At 38.7% G+C, this 25,294-nt stretch overlaps 1 protein-coding gene across 3 annotated transcripts in view; it reads left to right on the top strand.

Moving 5' to 3' along the window:
* The window catches only part of ARHGAP10 (Rho GTPase activating protein 10), a 152,324-nt gene extending 127,454 nt beyond the window's left edge, over positions 1-24,870 (top strand). For all 3 annotated transcript variants that reach the window (XM_057402049.1, XM_057402048.1, XM_057402047.1), the window contains 4 exons: positions 1,054-1,216; positions 13,644-13,775; positions 15,225-15,316; positions 24,598-24,870. In XM_057402049.1, the coding sequence (XP_057258032.1) occupies positions 1,054-1,216; positions 13,644-13,775; positions 15,225-15,316; positions 24,598-24,686 (476 nt within the window). In that variant the 3' untranslated portion in view covers positions 24,687-24,870. The remainder of the gene's footprint in view (positions 1-1,053; positions 1,217-13,643; positions 13,776-15,224; positions 15,317-24,597) is intronic.
* Positions 24,871-25,294: the final 424 nt, after the last annotated feature.

Below are 25,294 nucleotides of genomic sequence, written 5' to 3'. Positions count from 1 at the left end.
TCTTGTCCACCCTGGAGAGGCTTTTGTGATGCGGTTATTTAGCAGGGCTGTGGGCCATTCTCATGAGTGCTAGTGGGAGCAGGAAGGACAGAGGAGGGAGGAAAAGATGCCAGGCACCTTGTAAAGGGTGGCTTGAAATGACCCTTATTATTTACCTAATTGCGACTGTGGTCTTAGCTGTTCTGTACACTTTAATGCTTGCAATTGTCCTCATTTCATACACCTCCTCTAGAATTTATATAATGTACAGGTGATGTTTAAATAAAAAAATAAAAAGGAAAAGCTATGTGGGTGAAGGTTAGCTTTTCAGTGAAGAATGTGATGCTTGGCTATACATGTCAGCATGGCTTGCAGTGAGTGCTGTGACACCTTGGTAACTTTTTCTTGCTGTCCATGGGATAGGAATGGTGTTCCTTCAATGTTTTCTTAAGTAGTCGTATCTAAATCTATTGCTCCCTTAGTGGTATTCTAAGAGTAGCCTATGAAAACAAATAGTAGACCAGAATTCTCTCAAAAGTAACACCACTGAAAGGGAATAATAAAAGTAACATTCTTGGGTATTGCATATTTTTTAGAGATCTGCTGCTTATCCTGATCTTTCTGAATGTCATTGTTTTATGTTTGATAGGATATAGCTAATGGTACTTGAGGGCAATCATTTCCTAAAATGAGTATTAAATTATAGACTGCCTTTTTAGAGAGACACACAAATGTGTATGGCCTAAACTATTCTGTTGCCAGAAGTGACTAATTTACTTAAAAAATAGCCCCCCAAAATCTAGCATTTCATCCACGTAAAGCACATGTTGGAAAGGGGACCAGGAGTATATTGTGTTGAGAAGATAGCCTGGTGATAATGATGGGGGAAACTGTGCAGTGGTACCTTTTGGGTAAATGCTCAGAGAAACTGCTTGTTCCCCAGAATATCCTGTGAAAGTGGGACAGTAAAGTTTCTTCTCATAGTGCAGGAAATTGTTACCAAAGTAGCTTCTTTGGCTCATGAGATTCTTTTAGTATGCTTCTGACTTGTCCTGTCTTTTCTGTCTTTTCCAGCTGACAGTCACAGCTCTCCCAGAGAAGACACCCCAACTGGGAGCATGGATTCTCTTTCTTCCCAGTCTCCAACACCTGCCTTCTCTAGTAGTCCACCTGGGCTCCTGGATGGAAATCACCTTATCATGGACAGTGGAGACCTTGCTGGCTGGACAACAAATCTGTAAGTAACCTGAATATTAAGTAGTGAGTTTTCCACTAGTGTGATTGTGCACACTACGTTTCCCTTTTCATCTTGGTGGCAAGTGATTTTTATAAATTACATTTAATTGTGTTTGTTTTCTTCTGCTACAAAAAGGTATGTGTTTATATGTTGTGTTGGAGCTTATAGGCTACTTGAATGTCTAAGAAAAAATAATGTTATTTTTCTACAGGAACCTAGTGCATTTTACTGTAACCTTGTTATAAAATGTTTTTTATTTAGGCAATGAATATGTAATGTATTCTTTAGGTGATGTATTACCCTAGTTTTGTTTCAAGACCATGTTAAGCTACAGTTAGATGCAGGGCTCTTAAGACTTACAGCCAAATTTTGGGCATGGATAAATACTCTGTAATGAGTGTGTGCTCAGATGCTGTTGTCTAAGAACATTATCGTTATTAATTTCTTCTTAACAAATGTCTGTTTTCCAATAGAAGTGCAGTCTGTCACTTTCAGTAGACTCTGTTCAGTTCAGTAGATGTTCAATTTTTGTGTGTGACTTCAATTTATCAAAAATTGACATTACAATATTAGTCCTATGTCTGTAATACATATTCAGGTTTGATACACAAAACACTGAACATCACTTGTTTTTTAAATCAGAAGTTGAACTTGCCTTGCATTCTCTGGTTTGCTATTCACACAAACTTTAACATATCAAGACACAGTTTTCCAGTCTTCAGTGCCAAGAAGATGGAAGGAGCATGTCTGGAGAAAAGATTGGTTACAAGTATTTTCCATAATGGCAATCTTAGGAATCTGTTCTGTTGATGAAGCAAGCGCGTAAAATGTGTATGTAGGTGTATGTAACACATGAGTATATAGATAGCCATATGATGGATTTCTATTTTTATATGCACGCACAATTAACTGCTGATTAGAGTACTTATTAGCTGGAACAGTATTTTCTCATATGCATTGAAAGAATTTCAGATTTCTAGGTATTTTAGACGTATTTTTTTCAGTAAAGGACTAAAGTTATTCTTTCCTTATTCTCTTGTACTGTCCCCTAGTAGTGGGTAAGATTAACAATAAGTTGTGTTTGATCAACAGAGGTGCATGTGTGGAAAACATTCTGTAGATGGTATTAAAACTGGTAAAAAAGGCAAGCATAGCTAATTAAGCAACATGGGATTAGCAGGACATTGAAAATGGCACTTCATAGAATAAAAGAAGAAAGTGATTTTTATCTAGAGGGGTTCAGGAACATAAAATGTTTCAAGGAACATTGTTGGGTTTTTTTTCCTTTTTTTTTTTTGCATTTGTTAATTTGCATCAAAAATTATACTGTACTGCTGTTTTGGAAACTTTGATGGCTTGAGGTTTGGTGCTCAGTTGGAAATAGTGCTTAAAGAGTTCTGTTTGGAAGGGGAAAAAAAAAGGTGCCTATTATGTGCATCTAGATTTGTCAAAAGCAGTTTTTTTCACCTATCTGTGAAGTTTGCTTAAGAGCTACCTCCATAACAAGTCTGGTCAGTGACAGAGTAGTTTGTGAACGGTACATGCTTGCTTTTCTCTACTTTCTCACCCCAAACTGTCTCTCTTCCCTTCTAGTTCTGATGACTCAGAGGGTCTTGCCTTAACAAAAAAAAAAACAAAAACAAAAAAACAACAAAAAGCAAAACCCAAACCAGACCTACTGTATTAATAGCAGAGATATTTGTTTGTGCAGGGTTTCAAAATGTTTTGCATTTTGTGCCAAATTGGAACAAAACCAATTATCAGTCTCAGTATCCTCTCTAAAATGGTATTGCAGGTCTTCACTGAGCTACAGTAAATACCATACTGAGTTTAGGAGAGATGGAGATCCAAGAGGATCCGGTTTCGCAAGTTTCTGCTGATGTTTGTAACACATGGGTGTTACTCGAAAGAGATCTATCACTGTGGAGTTATGTAGTCAACAAGTGGATGGTGACTTGTTTGTGGTAGAAGAGTTGCTTGCATTCTTTCCTGGGGGAGGGATGCTGCATTGTGGGTCAAGATATATCAGATATTCAAGGGTGGTTTATATCAGAAGTTTGCTTTAAGCAAGAACATGTGGTGGATAGCAAGAATACTTTTTGTGCTATTTGTTTTCAGGAAAGGAAAAACTTGTTTTTTCCTGAATGATAGCTGTTGTTACCGTGATGTTTCCTGCAGAGTTTTTTTGCGATGAATGCCTTTTCCTTGTCCCACCTATGAAAACAAAAGGAGCTATAGCTTCCAGCATGGTGGGAGGGGCATCCTCACCTCCTAGCTGGTATTAGGAGGAGACCGCATGGCCAGAGTGGTGAAAGAAGCTAAGAGGACAAGGCTTGTATCACTGATTTGAGAATTCTTACAAACCTCAATTGTCATGTGAGGATTTAAAGACCTACTACGCATACGGTGTAACTGGAAGGTGATGTTTCACATATGTGCCATCTTGAAGCCCCGCTAAGCTGTTGGTTTTCATGTCTGTGTGTGTCTGCCTGATGCTAGATTTTCTTTGAAAGCCCTGGGTGAATCAGACATATGCCCTGTGTTGTCATGTATGCTATAGGGGGGTGGGTGGAGAGTTGGGCAATGGTTAGGTCTTACTGCCCGTAACAAGGGTTGGCTTTCAGTGGCGATGCAAGTTTGCTGTTACTTTGCACCTAAACGTCTTTCAGCCTCTTTCCTGAAGATATTTTTACTTCACACTTCTATCTAGAGCCAAATACTAAAAATAAACACATTTTATGTTTGTGTACACTCTACAGTAGAACAGAGAGTTTTTTTCCCCGTCAATCACAAAGTTACAAAGTAGTTTGTGTAGACACAGGATTCAAACTCCAAATAGCCCAGGATGGGCAAATCACCTTTCCTACTTGATGGAGCAGTGTCATAAATATATACTGTTTGAAAATACCTTCTATCCAAGGATGCTTGGCGCAAATCTTAGAGAAACGGATAATTACAGTAGTGAGCTTTAATTCCTCCCTTGTAGTGCTGTCTATGGTATAGGCATATTTTCTCCTTTAAAGCAGAGCAGTAATGGCAATCTCAGTTTAACCAAATGTTAACCAAAGCATGTAGATTCTTTTTCTGCTCTACTTCAAGCATCTGTACACACTTGCCCTCAAGCTACAGAATTAACAATGTACAGCCATCTATCTTCCTCAGGTTCCACTGGAGCCTCTAGGGAAGTCCACTTTGCTCTGACAGTGCTGCAGGCGGTTACTGTGTCTGTAAGGAGAGCGTGCTTCAGACCGTTTTGGGACTGATGTTGGTATAGTTTCACCAGTGGTACATTCTCAAGATGGTCATTATTTTCCTCTTTGCACATTCCTTCTAATTCAGATTATTATCATAACTGGTGTTCTGAAAGCAACTAGTGTCTTCCAGATGAAATGCAACTGTCTGTATAGGCATTCTTTAGCAGTTTGGTTTTTTTTAATCTGTATCCTTCTGCTATTTAAGACACTGGGCAATAGGCAATATTTCCTATTTCTGGAATTTGGCATTATAAAAGTTTCTAAAGTAGAATGTACTAATACAGTGATAGTTGCTATGTTGTGAATAGATCTATTTTGTCAGGTGTCCATAATATTCTGACCTGGATTAAAATAAAAAACCCTAACCAAGTGAACTTCCAACCAACTTTTATCCATCAGTTTCCCCCAGATTGTTGTCTACCCCATAACTGCCAATTATCTGGGAAGTTTAGATAGAACAATCCACTCTTGGCTTCTTCCTTCAGAGTTGCTTCAAACCATAGTTGATCTGAGGAAGGGTTATTGCTAATCTCTCATGGCAAATGATTTTGTGATTTCTTTTTCTCTCTATTTTTCCTAGTATACTGTTTCTTCTGTCCTGGAAGCTGCTGCAGGTTGCTGCTCCCTGCAGATTCTGTGGCAACAGGCAGGCAGTTGGCAGTGTTCATAAGGAAAACTATTTGTATAAAGTATAAAGGTGCCACCAGAAAAAAACAGGAATATGCTGACAATAGATGAGGGGAAGGCACAGAGTGGAAAAGAGAAGGGTGAGTAAAGAAAAACACTGTGCTGGAAATTCAGGAAATAAAATAAGTTGACATAGAAAATTGTTTCATGAGTGAAGTGAGGACAAAAATACAAGCATATTGTGGCCAGTAGCCAATAGTAGTAGTAGTAAGACAGACATTTGAATTTCCAGAAGAAAAAAAAATAAGGTAGTTGGAGAGGACAGGGCTTAACAAGAATAAAATGTTGGGAATTACTTAGGATTTGCCTTTAAAGCAAAGTGGGTGCTCAGTAAGAGTAAGCTATAGTGTGAGTTTATAGTGTGTAAGACACTGTACTCTCCTGGTGTGAATACTTAGAGCTGTGTCTTCTTTAAAAGCGGATGAAGCTTCAGCCTTTGAGTAAGAATGCAGTTAATGCAGTTTGAGCTTTATAGTGGTGGTGCAAATTGCCTGGCAATTTTTGCTTAAGGTATTGATGTTGCTACTTGATCCTCTTTCTCACTTCCCCAGTTTGTGGTTTGTGGGGTGATAGTGTTTGTTTCTAACACTTTTTTGGTGAATGCTGTAAACCAGCTTAATTAGTTCCCTGTAACCAGCTCATAGCTGAGCCACACAAAGAGTTATGCCACTATTCGTGAAATACGTTGTAGTGTCACGTCATGGCATGGAAGGGTCCACACAAAATGCTAGTGTGAGGCATGTAATGTAGTGAAATTTTTGAACTGGCTTAATTTCTCTGTCCTACACAATTTCTGGTTTTCCTATTGCGTTTGCCCAAAAGGTAAAAAAAATCTGCCACATCTCTTCTGCGCTAGGTTAGATAGCTTTTTGCTGGAGAATGCAACCCTGACATTACTTTCTGCTTTCCTGACTGGCAATGAAAAATATGCACCGTAATCACTCAGATTTTTTTTCCTGTGTTGTATAAAGCTCGGTTTCCAAAGAGGAGTTCAGGATTTCAGATATTTTGAAGCTGATTAGCCTTTCTAAGCTAGTCCCCAAGGTGTTTTAATAATAGTGATGGTCTTGGTTTTGGAGATACGTACTAAAAGGGATTATGGGTAGCTTTTAAAGGGCAACTGAACTGTGGCACAATAGTTGATCTTCCCTTTTACATGCAGTTGAAAGCCAGTGATACATGGTTTGACTTTCACCCTATTATATCATGGCTTTATACATGCAAACAATATACAGGTACAGCGACAGCTAATCTAGGTATACACATCTGTGTCTAATAAATATATCTAAACAAATACAGGTAAAGTGTAAGTCAGAGTCTGTAAAGACAACAGATTTTTTTTCATTCATGTCCTTTCGTAGCAAAGTAGGTGATAGTGCAAAAGATGCAGTATCAAACATGAAGTGATATCATTCAATCAAAAAAGGGCAAGGGGAACATTTTTGCGGCTGTTGTGGTTCGATTATAGAATATATTTTGTGGCCTTGGTTACTTATATGAAAATAGTTTTCAAACTTCAGCCTATTTTATATTGTTTAGGTAATATTAAAGTACTTTTTTCCCAAATCTGTTTTATTATGCATTAGGAATTACTACTTTTGAGCATAATTTTGGTTTTTTTAATATTTATAACTAAACCACTCTATGGCAAAAAAGGTAATTATGGTATCTAATGTCCCTTCTTTGAGAGATAGAATCATATAGTGTCTTAAACCTTAAGACCTTGTATTTGAATCCATCTGAAGTTACAGGTCCTGCAACAGATTTTCATCAGAGAAAATATTACTTCATTCTGTTTTGGTTGTATGGCATGTGCCCACTCAGTTCCCAATGCATTTTGATTCTCTCTCGATCTGTGTAAGCCTTGGGCTTGTCCTGTTTCCATCTCTTCCTCCTAATTTCTGCATCTCCTATGACTCTTCTGACTTAAGTGTTACCTTTTTACATCCAGGTTAGTTACAGGACTCCCTTGCTCCCATGTCTGGTTTTGTACCTGTCTGCATGCTCACATCACTAGCTGTTCTTTCTTTCTCCTGAGGTGCTGTTTTGACAAGCTGTAGACCCTATTTCCTCTAATCCTAGCAGAAGAAGGGGTCATAAGGCAGCTACTTCCTATTATCTTGGAGGGGAAAGAAGTTGTGCTGAATACTGGTTTTGGGAATATTGAATTGTCACAAACTCTCAGGCTAGCTGCAGTAAATCCAGAATTTCAGAGTAAGGACTAGTTTCACTTACTTTGACCTTCACTAATCAGGATGGTGGTGTTCATCAAGATCATCACTGACTTCCCAGTGGACCAGAACTATTCATTGATATGAGGTCTGTCTTATTCAGCCTTTCCCCGAGTGTTGGCTATAATGGCAGCTTCCTGCGATGGGTTAGTGTAGGTTTCTCATATTGCAGTTGACTGATTTGTTGAAAGGTGAGTTACAAGTCATGTCCTAAACCACTGCGGACTGCCTTATGTCTGTTTTCACTTGACCTCTGAATGAACCAAAAAAGCTGAACCCTTGGTATTCCCTAGACTCGGAATGTGTCGTAATTAATCTTTCTGAGGTTTGTTTTTTTTTTTTTCTGATAAGGAAAGATTTGCTACTGTAACTGGCCCATTGTTGTCATGAGATCTGTTTGTGCTTGCAGTACAATGCCCTGTGCTAGGGCTTATCTGCAGATAAGCTTACAGATTTACCCCTCACAGTACTGGCTTTTCAGAATTGGGTCAGTCTCTTCCTTTTTGGTTGGAAGTCCACTACATTATATGCATAATCTCTTCTTCATTCAGATCATGAAAACTAATGTCTTGTTCCTCAGCTGGAGAGTTCATTTTTGGGATCAAGATTGTAGGGTTTCTGGGTTTCCTAGGAGCTGGACCATGGTGACTTCTGATGATTGTTCTGGCTGGAGTCATGGTGCAGGATGTTGGGTAGCCTTTTTCAATGTGGTACTATCTGAGTATCTGTTTACTTTGCCTCTTTCCATCTCTAAGCCTTTGGGATTTTGCAGCTGAAGGGGATGGAAAGCATCCTGTCCCTCAAACCTCTTCAGTGAACGTGTATATGAGTGGGGGTGCTTGGTTTGTTAGAGCAGTTACATTTATGGGCTCAGAATAGTAGCATTCATAGTTTTCAGACTGCACCGATCTTGCATGCTGTTGTAGGAGCATGTAAGATAGAGTACTGACAGTCGAAATACTGAAGGTACTTAAAACCCAGAGGAGAAATAGAAGCACCAGTGTAAGTGGCTTTTCAAGAATATGTAAGGGACCAGTGGCAGAGGAAATAATCTAGTCTTTCTTTAATTTATTTTGCAGTTCTTCTTTATTGGTTCTTCTGACACTAAAATCTTCTCTTATCCAGCTCAATGGTGTACATGTGCTACGCTATGGGCATCATTTGGGGGGTTTTCATATCCACAGAGGCTTTCAAAATAGTGATGAGAGCTGTGCTGCGCAGCTTCCCGAGTGCCTTCAGGGTCTTTGTGTGACCAGGCTGGGAAGAAGCTACTTGTTCTTTGTGAGATCTCAAGCTGTTCAAATTCCCAGTGAGCAAACTAATGTTAAAAGAGCCATCATAGGGCAAGGGAGGGCAGAAATAGTGGTGTTCTGCACATAACAGAAGCCTTGAAGTTAGTTACTAATTTTGTTTGACTGCTGAATGAATTCCCATCAGTCTTGTTATATCTACATCAGTAGACTGCATCTATAGTCTCCTTAAAATTGGAAGAGTTTATTTTTGTACTTTCTGGCAGTGGTGTGAATTTGCAGTTTTACATAAATGAGTGACTCCAGTTTCAGTGTCTTCGAAACTTTTTATAATGTCTAATATCATCATCTTATTTTATTACAAGAAGATGCTTTAACAGCTGTTGGGTCACTGCTTATTTTGCAGCTTGTTTTTGTTTCAGCTGCCACCTCTTCAGTGACTCAGCAGTTTGAAAGTGGGTTTGGTGGAGCAGGTACTTCTTTTTGTACCCTTTTGTTATGCAAGCAGAGCAATAGCCCTCATTTTGCAGCTCCTTTGAAACAGGCATAATGTAACTTAGTCATGTGGTTCATACAAAATAGACCTTGCCATCTCCTTGTTTTCCAGCAGGCCAGGCAGCTGGGCTTGACAGCAGCACTGCTGTGTGAGCACAGGGTAAGCGGTGTGTGTGCTCAGAGCAGGAAGAGATGGGGATGCAACCGCTGCGATGAGATAGTTTCTTGTCCTTTTTTTCTTCTCTTTTCTTTTCTTTACATGATTCCAGGGAACACAGCCCCCTCATTTTCTTTCTTAAAAGGAGTATCAGTATGCTATAAAGCATATAGTCACACATACTTCATTTTTGCTTTGTCTGAATTATCATTTAAAAAAGCTTTAACTTAGGACAGCTGCTTTAGATGCTAGCTTCAGATTTACCAGACTGGAGTAAAAGATCATTTAACTAGTGTGTTAGCTGCTTCACTGAGACTTCACAATCCAAGTTTAACAAACCCCATACCTCAGTGCTGGCTGATGTGTTCTGTGTAAAGGAGGCTTCAGGAATGTTACGTGCATGTTACATGCTTTGAATTTTGGGGATGGAGTTTCTCCTCAGAGAGAACAGGGATGAGGAAATTCTGCCCTTCTGTTTTGTCTCCAGCTTTGCTGCAACTGTGACAATTTCTAGATTTTTTTTTTTCCGTATGTTTTTCTGCTCCCCAGCCTCACCGGGCCGTGAAGGACTATCAGTGTCTGGTGGGGGGGAGAGTATTGGGTTGCGTATCGAAGCAGAACTAGCTGACATATTTTGAAATATTGTGTTGTTTTACAATGAAACCTTTTAAGAGCACTTTCATTGAGGTTTGTCAGCCAGACACTGTGATACGACAGCCATGGGGCTGCCAACCTCATCTATGAAACAGTCCTTTTTTTCTCAAGAGTTGCAGTGTAGATTCTTTTCACAGAGTCTCTTTCTTGCTCTCAAGATAAGAGGCTGCTCTTTAGCTGTGTTACCTTAGGAACCAGCCAGATAAACATCTAATAAAATCTTGTTTTCAGGAGTTTGTTTCTGAATATCAGTACAAAATCTCGAGCTTATTTTCAGTAAGGCCATTTCCCCCTCCTCCCTTTTCCCAGTGTTACTATGCCAGACAGTTGCATTTTTTTTTCTCAAAGATGATCATGTCAGGCGTTTTTTTACTACTCCCCACAGGAAATGTATAGCCTTCATTTCAGCCCTTTGGAGAAAAGATTTCTTCAACATACCTTCTTAAAGTTGAGGTGCTATATGATAAGATATGCAGTACTTTCTAATATCATCTTAATAAACAAGGCATGCAAAGCTTTTAGCAAGGGAACTTTGCTATCACAAAAATCTTCTCAAGAAAAAAAGAAAAAGAAAATCCAGCAGTTGCTTACACACTGTGACATTGGAACTGATTTTTCTTATGAAGTAAAACCTTCTGTTTTCATAATAAAATTAAGTGGTTCCTGAGATAGCTAAGTATAGTAAATTAAAAGGAAAACAAACCTGAAATTCTAGAATGTGATTAATACTTAAAGCTATTGATTTTTCTTCTTTACATAGTGAAACAGTTATTAATGAAAAATGTTTTGGGTTTTTTTTTTTTTTTTCTCCCTGCTGGATTCTAAAGCCTGATCTCTTGCTCAGTAACCAGGAGCTGAAGGTGACAGGCACATTCAGGAGTTGTGCTGCAGTGCTTTCGCTACAGCTGGGATGTATTAAGGGAATTCATCAAAAAGTGGGGGAGGGAACAGCCCAAGGCTCCACGTACCTGCACTTCTGGAGTGTTTTTCCACTACAACTGTTGTGGAGTGGCTCAGAATTCATAGACAACCTGCCAGTTTTTTACAAGCTTTTATATAATGCTGCCTGGTAAAGGACAATGTATTCGTACTCCCTGATAGATTACCCTTCTTGTGGAGTGTCTGTAACTTGAGAAATAAACATGCCATGACATGGATCTGAGCATTTTATTTCATATTCTGCTCCTCTATTTGCACACCTTCCTTATTTTTTCCTTTTCCTAAGTGCCATCAAGAATACATCTGGTATTTATTCCAAGTATTCTTACTAGTGACCATTGCTTTCCTGGCTCTGAGGGTATCTTTTGTACCTTACCTGTTCTATTAGTTTGAAATCATATATCCTGCGTGTTACATGCAGGTGGTGTGTGTGTTGTTCTGGAGCTAATCAAGTAAGTTGCGTAGATTAATATGATGCATGTTTCAATGAAATATTTAATAAATGGAAGTTTTTTATTATTCACTTGTTGAAAACCAAGCAACAGACATCTGAAGTATACACTAGGGAAGGCCACTTGGTAGAATATCCTTGAATCATGATTAGTTTGAATTAGAGACATTTTAATATTATCCTGGCAATATACTTGGAATATTATTTTCTTTTTTCTTTAGTTTTACAGCTTTCAGAAGTGAGCCTAGCACCAATCTTAATGTTGGATTGATTTGAACAAATAAGAGCACACAGAAAATGGTTTTCTTTAAATATCAGGATTCCTTTAATTATAATAGTTTAATATCTTTTAATTTGCTTCTGAAAACCTTTTGTCTTGAGTTCACCTTGAAATTAATTCTGCATATATACATTATGTGCAGAATGAGGGGGAAATACTTTACTTTCTTGCAAGCTTCATAAACTTCCAGTACCATTGAGATTTTTTTTATCCTTAGCATGCAGAGAAAATAATACAAATGCTGGTGTTCTCTTTTTGTTTTTCTTCTCTGAGTGAGCTCACTTTTAGCTGAAAATTTTTGTTTTACCTGGGGAAAAATCTTCAATGATTAGATAACAGTGGGAGGAAGAGGACAAATTCAAGTAAAAGTAAACCCCTAAATTGTGTAGATGCTGGTCTTCAAGAGTATGTAATTATTAGATGGTGTAAATAATTCTGTAGTGGAAGATTCAGAAGTGGTGAAACAAACTAGATGTCTTATTCCCAAAGTTAAGCATGAAATATGTTTTTGGTCAGCACAACCCAGCTTTTCATTCAGTTCACCGCTTATGATTCCTTCCTTTACTTGCTAAATCTGATAGTTTTAAAAGCAGATCATGTTTTGATAAACCCTTCTGGTTATGATTACAGCACATTGAAGTTTAATTTTTATTAGTGGAATTATCTGTAAAATGCCTTTTTTCATACACTGTGAATTCCAGTTTTCATCCAAATGCTGCCTGACACAGATCCAAAGGAAAAACTATTGTCTTGTTAAATAAGGAATGTGCCATTCACCATTTTATAATGTACCAAATTTAAGAATTAATACTCAAAATAAGTCATTCTGGCAATTACATAGTTAATAAGACACTATGAGATATATTGGCTAGGAAAATCAGTTTGTAGAAGTTAAATTTGGTTGTAAACTATGTTATACAAATCTACAATAGTGATCCTTTCTTCTAGAAGTTCTAGGTTCCCTGCTTTCTTTTCTTCATTTACACTTATAACTAGGGTGATTGTTGATCCCCTCTTTGCTTGTGGTCAATCCATGTTGATTAGATGTGTGGTTACACTCCTACGGATACCTTTTTGACTAGATTCCTAGATTTTGGTGGTACTTTGTAGATTTATGCTTGGAGTTTAATCTTGGAATAAGACAAACTGATAAATGCTGCATTGCGAAGGCTGTGCTTGAGTGATGAGTGATGATTCCTGTGTGAAAGTTGTGTGCAAATGATTTTAATTCTGTTTCTGCTTAGAAAGTGCTTGAAGTCCAGCTCTTTGTTCCAAAGAGCTACTGACATTAAATGTTTGGATTATTTGTTATTTTGTCTTTGCAGCAAAAGCAAGCCTTCTAGTGCTAAAATGCTTTAGTTCTTTAAGGTGTAAAATGAGGAACATCCTGTATGTTGTGAAGGACTTTGTATGTTCTTCAGTGACTAATACAAGTTTTAACTTTGGCTGCTATTTCTTCTCCTCGTGTGACAACTATGTGTTCAGCCATTAATTTAATACCTATTTGAGCAGTGTGTTCATGAGGGCAGTCACTGAGGCAGTAGCTACACAGTTATGTGACCGAGATCTCGGTCCAGAGCCAGCATTGCGATCCCAATGTCGTAATAGCTGCAGCCTACTTTGAAATCTTTCCAGTCACACATGCTTTAGTACAGCACTGAGAAGACTTTTTAAATAGATTCATCAAAACTTGTGAAGGCAAAGTGGCAGCTCAAATAATAGCCTGCAGTATGCAGTTTCATTGTATCTGTCTCTGTTAGATAAGGAATGTGGAATTTTATTTTTTATTGGTTATGTCATATATCTCAGGTAATTCAGCTTATCTTAGGATGTAGGGCATGTAGGAGAAATACTGCCAAGGAGGAAACGCAGAATCCTATGATGACCGTGTCTGCAAAATCAGCTCAACATTATTGGGTTTGAATTTCAGGATCTAACTGGTTATTTAGTTATAAAGATTCAAACATTTTGGCATGAAAATAAATTTTATCCAACTTGGTAATTCTGCCTTGACTATATTTCCTCTTAGTCCTGGTCAAAGCCACCCATCGATGGTATCATGGATGAATACTCCATCTGCTAACCCAGCTGCCACAAATACTCCACCATCTGCTTTCTTCTTCCCTAACCCTGCCACTGGGAGTGACAAAGCAGTGGAAAGGTATGATGTGCACTTGAACTTTTGCTGGTTATTTATTTGCCTTTTTTTTTGCTGTATCTTTAATTCATGTCTTCTTCAATATGTGAATGATTATCTCAAATTAAAAAAAAAAAAGCAACCTTAGCAATTTTGGCAGAATAAAATAACTGTCTACTTTGTCTTATTTTATCTGTGAACACCTTCCATGTAGAAGGCACCCAGATTGAGCCAGTGGCTTGTTGGTTAATACAAGCAGACTTTGATTTGGATGGTCAATTCATAGTGTCTCTCTGCTGCAGTGATTCTCTTACAGTGTCTTCTAAAATACAGATTATTTCTCTTCTGTAGCCACTCATGTCAAATTTAAATTTCTCATCCTAGCCTTCTTGCCTCTGACAGGCTTTCCCGTGTCTTTACCGATTTCTGTGGTCTCATTCTTTTCTTTCACTCTTTAGGCCTGCTTTCCTTCCATCTTGTTTCTGCTTACTTCCATGTTTTCAGTTTTTGACGCATTTTCACTTTTTCCTTTGAATGTCTTCACCATCTTAGCTTTTTCCTTCAAGTTTTATAATACTTGATTTTCTAATTAAAGTAGTTGGATATATTCATAAATTCTTTACAACACTTGGTGACAAAATTCTGTTTCTCTCTACTGATCACATTTTGCACCAGAACTGCATTGTCTGTTTGACTGCAAGCTCTTTGGGGCAGGAAGCATCTTTCCCAATATTTTATATGTATTTGCTGTTGACTGGGCTTAGCAAAAGATGATTTAGTGGTGTGGGTGCTGTGTCTAAACAAAGCATTGTTGGGCAGCAGCAAACTGTCAGTTCACAAAGGCGTGATTAAGAAAGATGCATCAGAAATACTTATATATTCCAAGATCACTGCTTATGGTACTTGGGGAAATGGGTACTTTGGACAAATTCATATTGATAGCTTATTACTGAGCATCCTGAGATCACCCCTAAAGGACTGCATGAAATATTAGAAATGTTACTATGTTTAGGACAAGACGGCATCTTCAGGTTGTATCGTGTCCTGGTTTCAAACAAAAATTAAGACAAAGAGTGAATTCCGTATGGTGATAGGAAATGCAAGATTCATGAAAAAACATTTCAGAAGATATAATGATGATTAGTCTATAAATTAAGTAAAGTATGCTTGGTCTGCTATTGATTTCATTGCTGATTAGCACTTGGCAAAATTTTAACTGTAGTTGAAGCTTGAGTTTAATTATCATAAAAATAAGCGTGCATGAAGTTGGAAGTATGTTATTCAGAAATGCCAACAGTAAGCTGTGAAGTTTCAGCTTTGGCATTTGTGTGTATGAATTATAAGCCTGTAATGATGCATGTGAAACTGTGTTTAAAGTTTTAGTCATCTCCAAATACGAATGGAGGGAGAATGGTTGAGAGAGTGTCTTCATAATAGTAAAAAATGACTGTAATTCATAATTCCATTTTTCAGTGTTGCCCACCGAAAAGCAAGAGCAGTTTATCCATGCGAAGCAGAACATAGCTCTGAATTATCATTTCAGATAGGAGCAATATTTGAAGATGGTAAGTACTGCTTGAGTAAATATACAGCAACGAAAAACAAATTGTCAAAACTGCTAAAATGTTTTTGGATAAAAATACAAGCCTAACTGCTATTCTGCCAACGTTGCTGATGGCACACAGTTGGTGACGTAGAAGATTTCTGGTACACAGAAGCTACTTAGCATACACTTAGCCCTTTGAGGCAATGCCTTTGATTTCTGGTGAGTAGGCACTTTCAATTGGTCTATTTTTTAGCAGTATTTACATGCGATTTGGTACCAAAAAAAGGTTACTCAGCAATAGAGAAAAACATCTTGGCCTATGAAACTGTATTTTTTTACATCATAGAATCATATAATAGTTAGGGTTGCTATCATTATAAAATAACATATGGGCTTTTATTTGAAGAAAAAAGAAATCTGTGTAAGAAAGCAAGCAAAGCTCCAGGTAAATCAGGGGATCGCTGAAGAAAAGGGAGTATTTGCTTTTTGGATCAAGTGTTGCCTTTGTACGTGCACTTGTAGAAAAAGGAGTACTCACCGAGGTGCAGAATGAAGGCCTGTGTTTAAAGATTTCTGTGGGCCCAAATATAGTGTTACATATGAAAATCCAGAAGGTGCTTCCTGTGCTTAAGTCTGTGTTGCTTCTCAGTGAGCTTCCGTGGCCCTACTCTTCAGCAGCTGCACAGGGACTTCAAGCTGATGGGAACAGTTTTAGATTTTAAACCTTACAGTGGTGACTACTGTAATACAAACTCTGAAGATGCAGAAGTTTATTCCTATCTCAAGGAAATGCCTGTTATGTGAAAGAGATGGTATGGAATGGATCAACAAATTCAGCAATTCTTGTTACTTGGATGTCATTTAATCATTATCCTAGGCAGAAATTAATTCATAGCAGCAGCACAGTAAGACTGGTTTTTGTTACAAGATCTTCCTAAAAAATTACATTCATACTAAAACCCAGAAGACTCTTAATTTTGGCCAAGTTTTTATCCAAGTTTTTTGCAGACTGAGGGATGCAAACTGATCTGAGAATTATATCCCCAAGAAACTTTTGAGTACTGAGACTAAGTCTGTCTAGAGGCAGGGGTATAGAAATAGGCATACTGGCTTCTAAAGAATCTGGCAAGTCTGTTTTCTTCTCATCCCCTGTCAGCTTTTTAGCTTGCTGCTACCAGGTCAGAAATTTGATATGTGCTTTCCAGAGGGAAAGTCGTATTTAATTCTGCATGACCAAACACACTTAGGGGATGTACTGCCCAGTTATTCAAATACCACATGTGAGAATCTTTGGTTGGATGTCCAGTAAAGGGAGGAGTATTCCAAAATCACAGTTTACATCCAGCAGGAAAAAGAGAAAAGTGTGGAGTTTAAACCAGCTGGAAACCATCAACCTGCAGGCATTAAAAAACTAACTAAATATGTCTTTTATTTCCCAAAATGCACCCTGTTAACTCTGTTAGCACTGGATCAAAAGTGTGTGTGGGAAGTTTTTCTCCCAAATGAAAATCTTTTTGTCCTGTCCTCCCCAACCCCAGTAGAAGGTTCCTAATTCATTTAATGAGCTGAAACAAATGGAAAGCTCAGCAGAATTTTTATTTTATTTTTAGCATGTATAACAGCAACTACAAAATCGCACAGATGGACATCTTCTTCCCCTTCTTTGTGATGCTTATTTTAAAGCAGACAGAACGTAGGACATTCCTGGCCTCTGCCTCCTCCCAAACAAGTAAATAAATAGCCTGGTCCAGAATTTTTTTTTTTTTTTTTTTTCAGTGTAAGGTGGTCTGGGGTCTGCACTAGGTTCTTCCCTACTAGCACCCACGTTACAGAATCATACTTGATGTTTTCTATTAGAGCTGCCTTGCAGGCTAATCACGTCCAAGTCAAGTCAGGTGGGAAACCTTTTAAAGATGAATTAGCTAAATGACTGCTCTCTTTAAAGTCTCTAACACCAGTTATTTTAATTTTTTTAAAGCATGAGTGATGGAGATCAGCAGACAGAAAACTACAGGAAAAAAATCTAGTGCATGGGGGAAAAGATTTGATACATAGAGGAAGGACATCTCTGACACAGAAGGGCAAGGGTTGCACTGTTGTATTGGCATGGGACAAGAAAGTTTTTCAAGAAGCAGTTGCATCTTTGTTGTGCATTTGTGAGAGAGCAGTGTTAAGATTCTTGTGCAAAGAGCTCCCTTGAAGTTACGGCAAAGCTACTGTGGTTTTGGTGCATTACAGCCTTAGTCAAGTTTTTCAGCTAGGGAGTTGGATTGTCCAAGAACATGTACGGAATTTGAGTCTTTGGCAGCTGTGGAGAAATGTTTCAACTGTAAGACTCTTTTTCCATATCATCATACAAATAAGGTTGGAAGCTTGGGAAAAGGTTACATGGATTGCATTTTGAAAACCTAATTGCAGATTTCCAGTGGGAAAGATCACATTTCATTAAAGACATTTGTTTTGATTTATTACACTATATCCTGGTTATTTTATAGGCATTGTCCTTGCCCTGCAGGCCTTTCAGCCTAAAGCAGGCTGTGCTTGGGCAGAAGGAAGGAGGGGAGCCTGCAAGTAATAAGGCGGTAGCTAGACATATGTAATAACTTAATGATCATTCTATGAGGGTTCCCAATAGGTGGATGGCTCATGAATAGCTCTGTCAATATAGAAGGGTATTCTCATTGAACGTGCAGACCAGTCTCCATATTTGAAACCTCTGAAATGCCTTCACACAGGCCTTTTCTTTTTGTGCTAGGCACCTGTGTGTCTGTGCTGGGATCAGATTCCAGTGAATCAATTTGAGTTCTTTAGATACTCAATTTAAATTCCCATATGCCCTAATAAAGTCCCCAAATGAAGAATTAAAGTAATAATACATCAATTCTGCAGCTCCACCAATAACCTTAACTATCAAAGTGACAATGCATCAATCAAGTTGACATACAGCTAGTATCAACCATTAAAGTAACTGTTAAATTGATGTCTACTAGAAAGTGCTGCTTCCATTAGTGAAGGTTTTATCTGTCTCCTTGCTCCACTGTGTCTTGCTTCTCTACTCCTCTCACCTCTCACTGTTTGGTTTTAACTTTCCCTTCCCTCTGTCTTTCTGCTTTGTTTCTTTCTCATTTTTCCTTTCCCTTCCCTGTTGTTGTTCCATTTCCTCTCTCTTGGTCCATAGATGTTGCTTGCAGCAGTTCTCTCTTACCTGGTATTATCCTGGAAGAATCTTTCTGTCTGTTCTAGCCTGAGACAGGATAATGGCATTTAGTGAAGGTACAGTCTTGCACCTATCATAGTTGTGAAATGTAATATTAGTGCAAGAAGGTAAGAGTTTAACCTTTACACCTGTCTCCATTTCCTGTTTCTGATTGGGGGGAAAAGAAAAATTTTGTTTGTGTCTCAAGCTGGCAAGGTTAGATTTACTAATATTCTAAGTTAAGCTTTACACCACCTGATAGGGACCCGTTTAGAATCTGAACATTTGCATATTCAGGTGTTTTCAATATTGCATGTATGTGGTGCTACTCCAGTTCCCACAGACTTACCAATAAAGCATCATAGAATATGAATGCTGAGGTGCCATCTGGTAAGTAAAAAATAAAAGGCAAAGTTTTCTATTTAATTGAATTGTGTAAGAAAGTGAATAATGTAATCTGAACAATAGCCACTTTTTTTTTACTTCTAAATCTTCAATTCAATTTACCTTAAGCTGTGCCAGTATGTTCATTTCCCAGTTGCTACAGGCTGTATTATTGACAGCACATAACAGTGTAATTCAAGTGGTTAGAGGCAAAGCTTGAAGAGTTTGCAGCTGGATAAGGGCACGTATGGGAAGAAGCAGAGTTTGATCTGAGAGTGAGAGACATATGCTGGCTGTATATTTTTGTTGTTGTTGTTGAAGCAGATATTCCCAATAATTATGGAAAGAATAATCAGGCTGCTTGGCATTAAAACCTTGCCAGCCCTGGAGCCAAGCGTTATTAAATCTCTGGATCTTAAAAGAGACTTCTTAGAATTCAGTAAATGGGCATTTCACAAGGAAGAAGTGTTTTACATAGGGTAAATAGTGTTTACACAACAAAATTCCTTGGCAGTACTGCTAGCAGGAAGGCTTCCTGAAAACTTGTCAAGATACCCTTGTCAAGGCTTTTTACAATTTTTAAAATCAGGTTTTAAGGTCGAGAACATATGAGGAAAACTGAGAATGTGTTTTGTTACAATAATTTTCCTCAGGAAAGGTATGGCAGCATCATCCCTATCAAACATGGAAGGTACACAAAAAGCTGTGCTTTTTGCAACAAAAAGAGAGGGACTGACAGCCATTGTCAGCCCCTCTCTTTTCTAGTGTAACAAAGTGCCCACCTTAGGTAATGTCCCTTGTTTTGACTGAGAGGCACCCTCTTCCCTCCTTGTCACTCTGTGGCTTCTGGACTGGCTGTCTTTATGGTATTGACAAATAAAGGATTTACATCAAAGGGAATTGGTACTACGAAAATATTGTATTGCATTGTATGTGCAAGTAATTCTTTCGTTGAAGTAAAAATGAGGATAAAAGTACTTCTTCATCACCTTTCATCTGTGGATTTCAAAGCACTTGGAAGCATTCATGTGCATTAATTATTTAAATTTGTACATCTGGAGAAACTGAGTGTACAGGCTGTGGACAGATGTTTTCCTTTTCAGGTACCTCTGTGCCATTTGGGGGTAGTTACCTCAAACTGCTGCTGAAAGTTACAGCCACTTTACCAGTAAAAAGTACCAGAGGAGCACTACCAAATTCCTACTGAGTTTGCTAGAACTTTTGAAAAGTCACTGAAGGTAGTTTGAGCTTAACCAGTCTGACTTTGCTCCTGCCAACAGGAAGCAGTGGTCTCTGGGAGAGAAATGTTAAAAAGGAAGATGTTTAAACTGATGTGTTTTACCTTGTAGCTGCTGTGTGTGTGAGACTGTTAGGTGGGATGGGAATCAACTCAGGAGAAAGATCCGAGTCTCAATGTTTACACACAGGTCGCGAAGTTACAGTGCAGGGAACTCAACAGCAACTCGGCTGATTGAGCACTTGCCTCTATTTTATAGTGAGCCGAATTATTCTTTGGGCACTCTCTCTATTTGTTGTATTGACTAGATCTGCACCAGCTGTAATAGGAGCCTGGACATTTCTATATCAGGAGGTCTTAATCTGAAAGCTGGATTCTACCTTCACTAATTTGTCATGGCATGTCAGTGTGTTTGCTTTTCTTCACAAGCCTGAGCCCTTAAAGGCAGACTGTTTTATTTGTGGTCACACAGTAAATCTTTAGCAGAATCAGGAAGATGAACCCCTGACTCCTAGCCCTGTGTCCTGTCCACAAGATAGTTCTGCTTCTCACAACATCCTTAAGGGAAACAGCAAGTTTTTAAATTTCAAATTCCATTCTAACCCTAAGTATGTTAAATGTTTGTGTATTTCTGCGGTCAGCTTTACCCGTAGGGCTTGTTTCAAAAACCCATAGGGATTTCTAAATACAGTGGGCTTGCAAGCACATTTTGTTGCTTTAATTTAATTTCCTGGTGAAAAATTGGCCAGCATGATTCAGTTCTGTGAAAGCATATTCTGCTGTTGTAGTGGTTTTAGCAGTGAGATTTCCATTGCCCTTGAAATGCAGTCCTCTTTCACATAGGCTTTTGGGGTCATTACTTCTTTTTGGCAAAGTTTCCATAAGAAAGGAAGGCCCTATTGTGCCAGGCACTATCCGGTATATTAGATTTCCTGCCCTGTTCCGGTGTCCTCCCAAAACGGATAGTTTCCACAAAGGTGTGGAAATCAGTGTCTGATTCAGTCCTGCTGAAATCAGGAACACCTAGGCAATGAACTAATGCCACTGTGGAGTCTTGCTGACATTTGTAGTCAAGACCCGTGAAACTTTCCAGCTGCCAAAGCAGAGCAAGATCTGCTTATAACATTGGGTCGCTGCAAATTGCTGCTTGCAAATTCTACGTATTTGCAGTTAGATAATCATAATATTGGCAATATTGAAGCTATTTCCTATGGAGAATACACAAAAGTAAGAAGAACTTCTGCAAATGCCAAGCTGGCCTTGCAGTGTTTCTTGATTAGATAAACTCAGCACAGCTTTTACTTAGAGATCTCATTGCAAGTTGAAATCGGTTGATTTTTGTCTGCCCATTATGAGTTGTGGTGATTATTCCTTAGCACTTGCTGCTGTCCAATGGTCAGACTTGCTCTTTCTCTGCACTTTGCCTCCCTTGTGGTGAGAATGCTGAAATGGCCTTGCAGCAGGTACGGAGGAAGCTGGGTTCCTACCCTGGACGTTCAACTTTGCTGCTGTTTTAGTTGTCCTAAGAAGTGATGACTTAGTGGTGGTTCTTTGGTTGGTCTTGTTGTGCAATCTTGCTATACGCTCGTTAAACCCTGCTGAAAATATTTATTTTCCCTTTTTGTCCCTAGCCAACAGAAGACTCAGACCTATGGGATGATTGGTCCAATAATGAGTTGTAGTCTTAAGGCCAAATGTTTAGTTTCTGCAGCAAGGTATTTTTAAATGAGGCAGGCCTGAGAAAGTGTGAAGAGCTGTAATCGTTCTTGACTGAGAAGAAATGACAGAAAGGGGACACTATGGAAAGTCTTCTCTAGAGCAGGGTATTTTTTTAGTAATAGCCTGTGTCCTGGGCTTAAGAAAAGCTGTGCATGATAGAAAAATGGTTTTGTGTGGTAATGTGTTTTAGATTTCAAATACAAGTGTGCTGTTGTACACTATACTTTGGAAATGAATTAGCAAGGAAAACAGGATCATTAGAGCTTAAAGCAGCTTTGCAGTTGGACAGCTTCCCCTTTAATATAATTTGACTGCAGAAGTAGTCAGTGATGTACCCAAGTATTTTAACCCTTCTTGTGTAAGGTGCTTTGAATGGGGCAAAAGTCTTACCCAACATAAGAGTTGGCAGACCTGCTGAGTATTAAGAATAACTTTTCAGTGTGTTCTTTAGAAGACGGGCTGATCTCTAGAATTAATGATCTTGGTTGTAATTGAGTGCTCGTTCTTCCTTCAGTCTCAAAGAATCTACAAGGAACTTCTGCTAACAGATAACAAGGCCCTGAACTGCATAACGTATATGTATGATATTTGGTTTCCTAAGCACAGAACTCAGGGACACAACCCATGTCTGTTCTTCTGGGGTAAAAATGGTGTTTGTCACTTAAGTCCAGGTCCTTCGTGTGTTGCCTCTGAACATGCTGCAGTATGTGGAGTTCAGTATTATGTTATCAAACTTGTTTAGAAAATACTTCTTTTGAAATTAGCTGTTGTGTGGAGTCAAGGGATTCAGCCTAGTTGGAGCATGGGTAAATCTTTGGTAAATTTACATTTCACTGTGATCCCCTCTGACGAGGGCTACCCCCATTTGGAACAGGCCTTGGATTTACAGGCAGTCAAATGCCAGCAATATGTGTCTTCTCTCTAAGGTGAATTTAGGTTGAATTCCAGAGGAAAGTAGAAATTTCCTACTTCCAGGTTTTCTAGCTGTTTTTCTTCCTAATCTGTCATTTTTTTTAGAGTTAGTATCCTGTAATACAGATGTGCTCTGTAGGCATGGGAGACTTCAGGGAGAGGTTTGGCTGCCCACTAGAGCTGCTGGCGTGCTTGCTGGAAAGAGTAGAATTACAGCCGCTGCGGTGGAGCTGCTGGAGGGAGGTTTGTGGTGGTGTCAGCGATGCAGCTTCAGATGCATGTGCGCTCTGTAATTGTGGAATAAAAATGACAAAGGGAGAGGAGGGCCTGCTAATTATTAATAGCAATGTAAGTTACTGTGTGCGCAGAGATCCTAAAGGTAATTTTCTATCTGTATTTTTCCTTTGGAATCTTTCTGTTGAACATATTCATTATAAATATAAGCACAGACTTTTGTTCTGAACCTAAACTCTGAGTATCATTTGAAAGCAGTTTTGTTTTCTGGATTCCTTAGAGGTATAACTGGTGTTTAAAGCGTGGTTTCTGAGCATGGCTTCTAGCTTTGCTGCCTGACAGTAATAGGGCGGGAGGGAAAAATCTAGGGGAAAGTATGTTTTAAGTGTTCAAATTTAGAGCCTTACAATGCTTTGGAAAGTGAGACTTAACATGTTGCTCTCTCTTAACTGTTATTACCCTGATTTGCAGAAGGCTACAAATATCACATTCCCCAATGTGTTAATGTGTTTTAAATAAAGCACTGACATGGCTGGCAGCATGTTTCAGCATTTGTCTGATCTCTTCCCTAAATAATGTCTGTCTCAGAAACTCTGTGAGGATAAATTAATATGGTAGAGAATATTGTGGGTCACTAAAAGTGTGGGATTTTACAGTTATGGAGGTAAGTAGGTACCTGTGTCATATTCTTACAATAAATTTGAAAGTGGAATTGGAGGACTTTTTAGTCTGTTTTCCAAAGGAATGATGCTTATGCTTCTTTTTAACTCCCTGACAAATGTGGTCAAAGTATATATAGGAAGCCAGGTTTTATTAGTCCTGTTGCTCACAGAGTAACTTGTGGGGCATTTAGAGTAGAAGCTGATTTTTTTTCTCGTTTTAGATTCACGGTACTCTTGCATAAACTTTGAGATCAGAGTGGTGAACACTTAGGATGGCAATAAGGAAAAAGGTGTATTGTTCAAGACTTTCCATGGTAGTTTGTGGATAGCACTATATATTTTAATTTCAGAGAGAGGTTTTCACCAGAAGAAAGATCACATTTTGTGCATTGGTCTCATCCAGTAGCAGCTCTACTCTCTGAACAGAAGATGTTTCACGAAGATCTGGCTCATTTCTACTTCCCCTATAATCTTGTGTGCTTACTACAATCTTTACACACTTACTTCTCATGCAGTGTAAGGCCCTGTGCAATTTTTCTGTGGCTCTGAGCTTACAGATTCATCACCTCTGCTCAAGACAGGTTTCTGGTCATGCTTTGCTCCCAGCTACTGAAATTGTTTCCCTCTATTTGAGATGAATTCTAACTTTTCCCCAAAGGCACCTAGATTTTCTATTTTATAAACCTGTCCTAAGTTACATTAACTGTTTCCTTAATGAAGTCTCCTACACCTGAAAGCTATTTCACTGTGTATGCTTTGCACAAGATGGTTCAAGTTCCTATATTATGCAAGTGTTTCAGTTAACGATCCTCTTCTTCCCTATCCAGATTCTTAAACTGGTTATTGCAGATGATGGGATGTTTTTATGGATGCTTTGCCTGGTGTTGTGCGGCTGAACCTAGCAGTACCAATTCAAGCATACAAAGATGCAGTCATTCTTTTCTTTTCTCTTGCAGTGCAATTTTCCAGGGAACCAGGATGGCTAGAAGGCACGCTAAATGGCAAGAGAGGACTTATTCCACAAAACTATGTTCAGTTTTTATAGCTTTGTGCATTGAACGAGAAGAAGGTGTACATGGTATCCATGGATTTTTGTTATAGTCACTTCTCCCTATTTTTGTGACTGCTTTTAATCAACAAAGAGCCTGACTATGGGTTGAAGGTCCTGATCTGTATAAAGACATTAAGTGTTGCCAAATATAAATTACGAGAAAAGACTCCTTAAGGGTTGGAATGGGTGGGGGGACAAGAATGGAGGGATAGGTTAATTTTCTATTAGGGTGCTTTTTCTCCATTGTAAAGAGCAGTAGTGGTACATTTGTTTGCAAGATGCCTAGCATTGTAAGTCGAATATTTGGTTGATTGTGACTCAACTGTCAGTATGAGAAGATTTTATAAACTTAGTGTCATCATAACAATCACAGACTGGTTTGGGTTGAAAGGGACTTTAAAATCTCATCTAGTTCCAACCCCCTGCCACAGGCAGGGACACCTTCCACTAGACCATGTTGCTTAGAGCCCCATCCAACCTGGCCTTGAACACTGCCAGGGATGGGGCAGCCACAGCTTCCCTGGACAACCTGTGCCAGTGCCTCACCACCCTCATAGTGAAGAATTTCTTCCTAATGTCTAATCTAAATCTCCCCTCTGTCA

The sequence above is a fragment of the Pezoporus wallicus genome, unplaced genomic scaffold (assembly GCF_028554395.1).
Source record: "Pezoporus wallicus isolate ANWC-B61680 ecotype Strahan unplaced genomic scaffold, APGP_CSIRO_Pwel_v1 contig_7178, whole genome shotgun sequence".
Taxonomy (NCBI): domain Eukaryota; kingdom Metazoa; phylum Chordata; class Aves; order Psittaciformes; family Psittacidae; genus Pezoporus; species Pezoporus wallicus.
The sequence above is the reverse complement of the archived record's forward strand: the minus strand, read 5'-3'. Positions and strand labels throughout refer to the sequence as shown.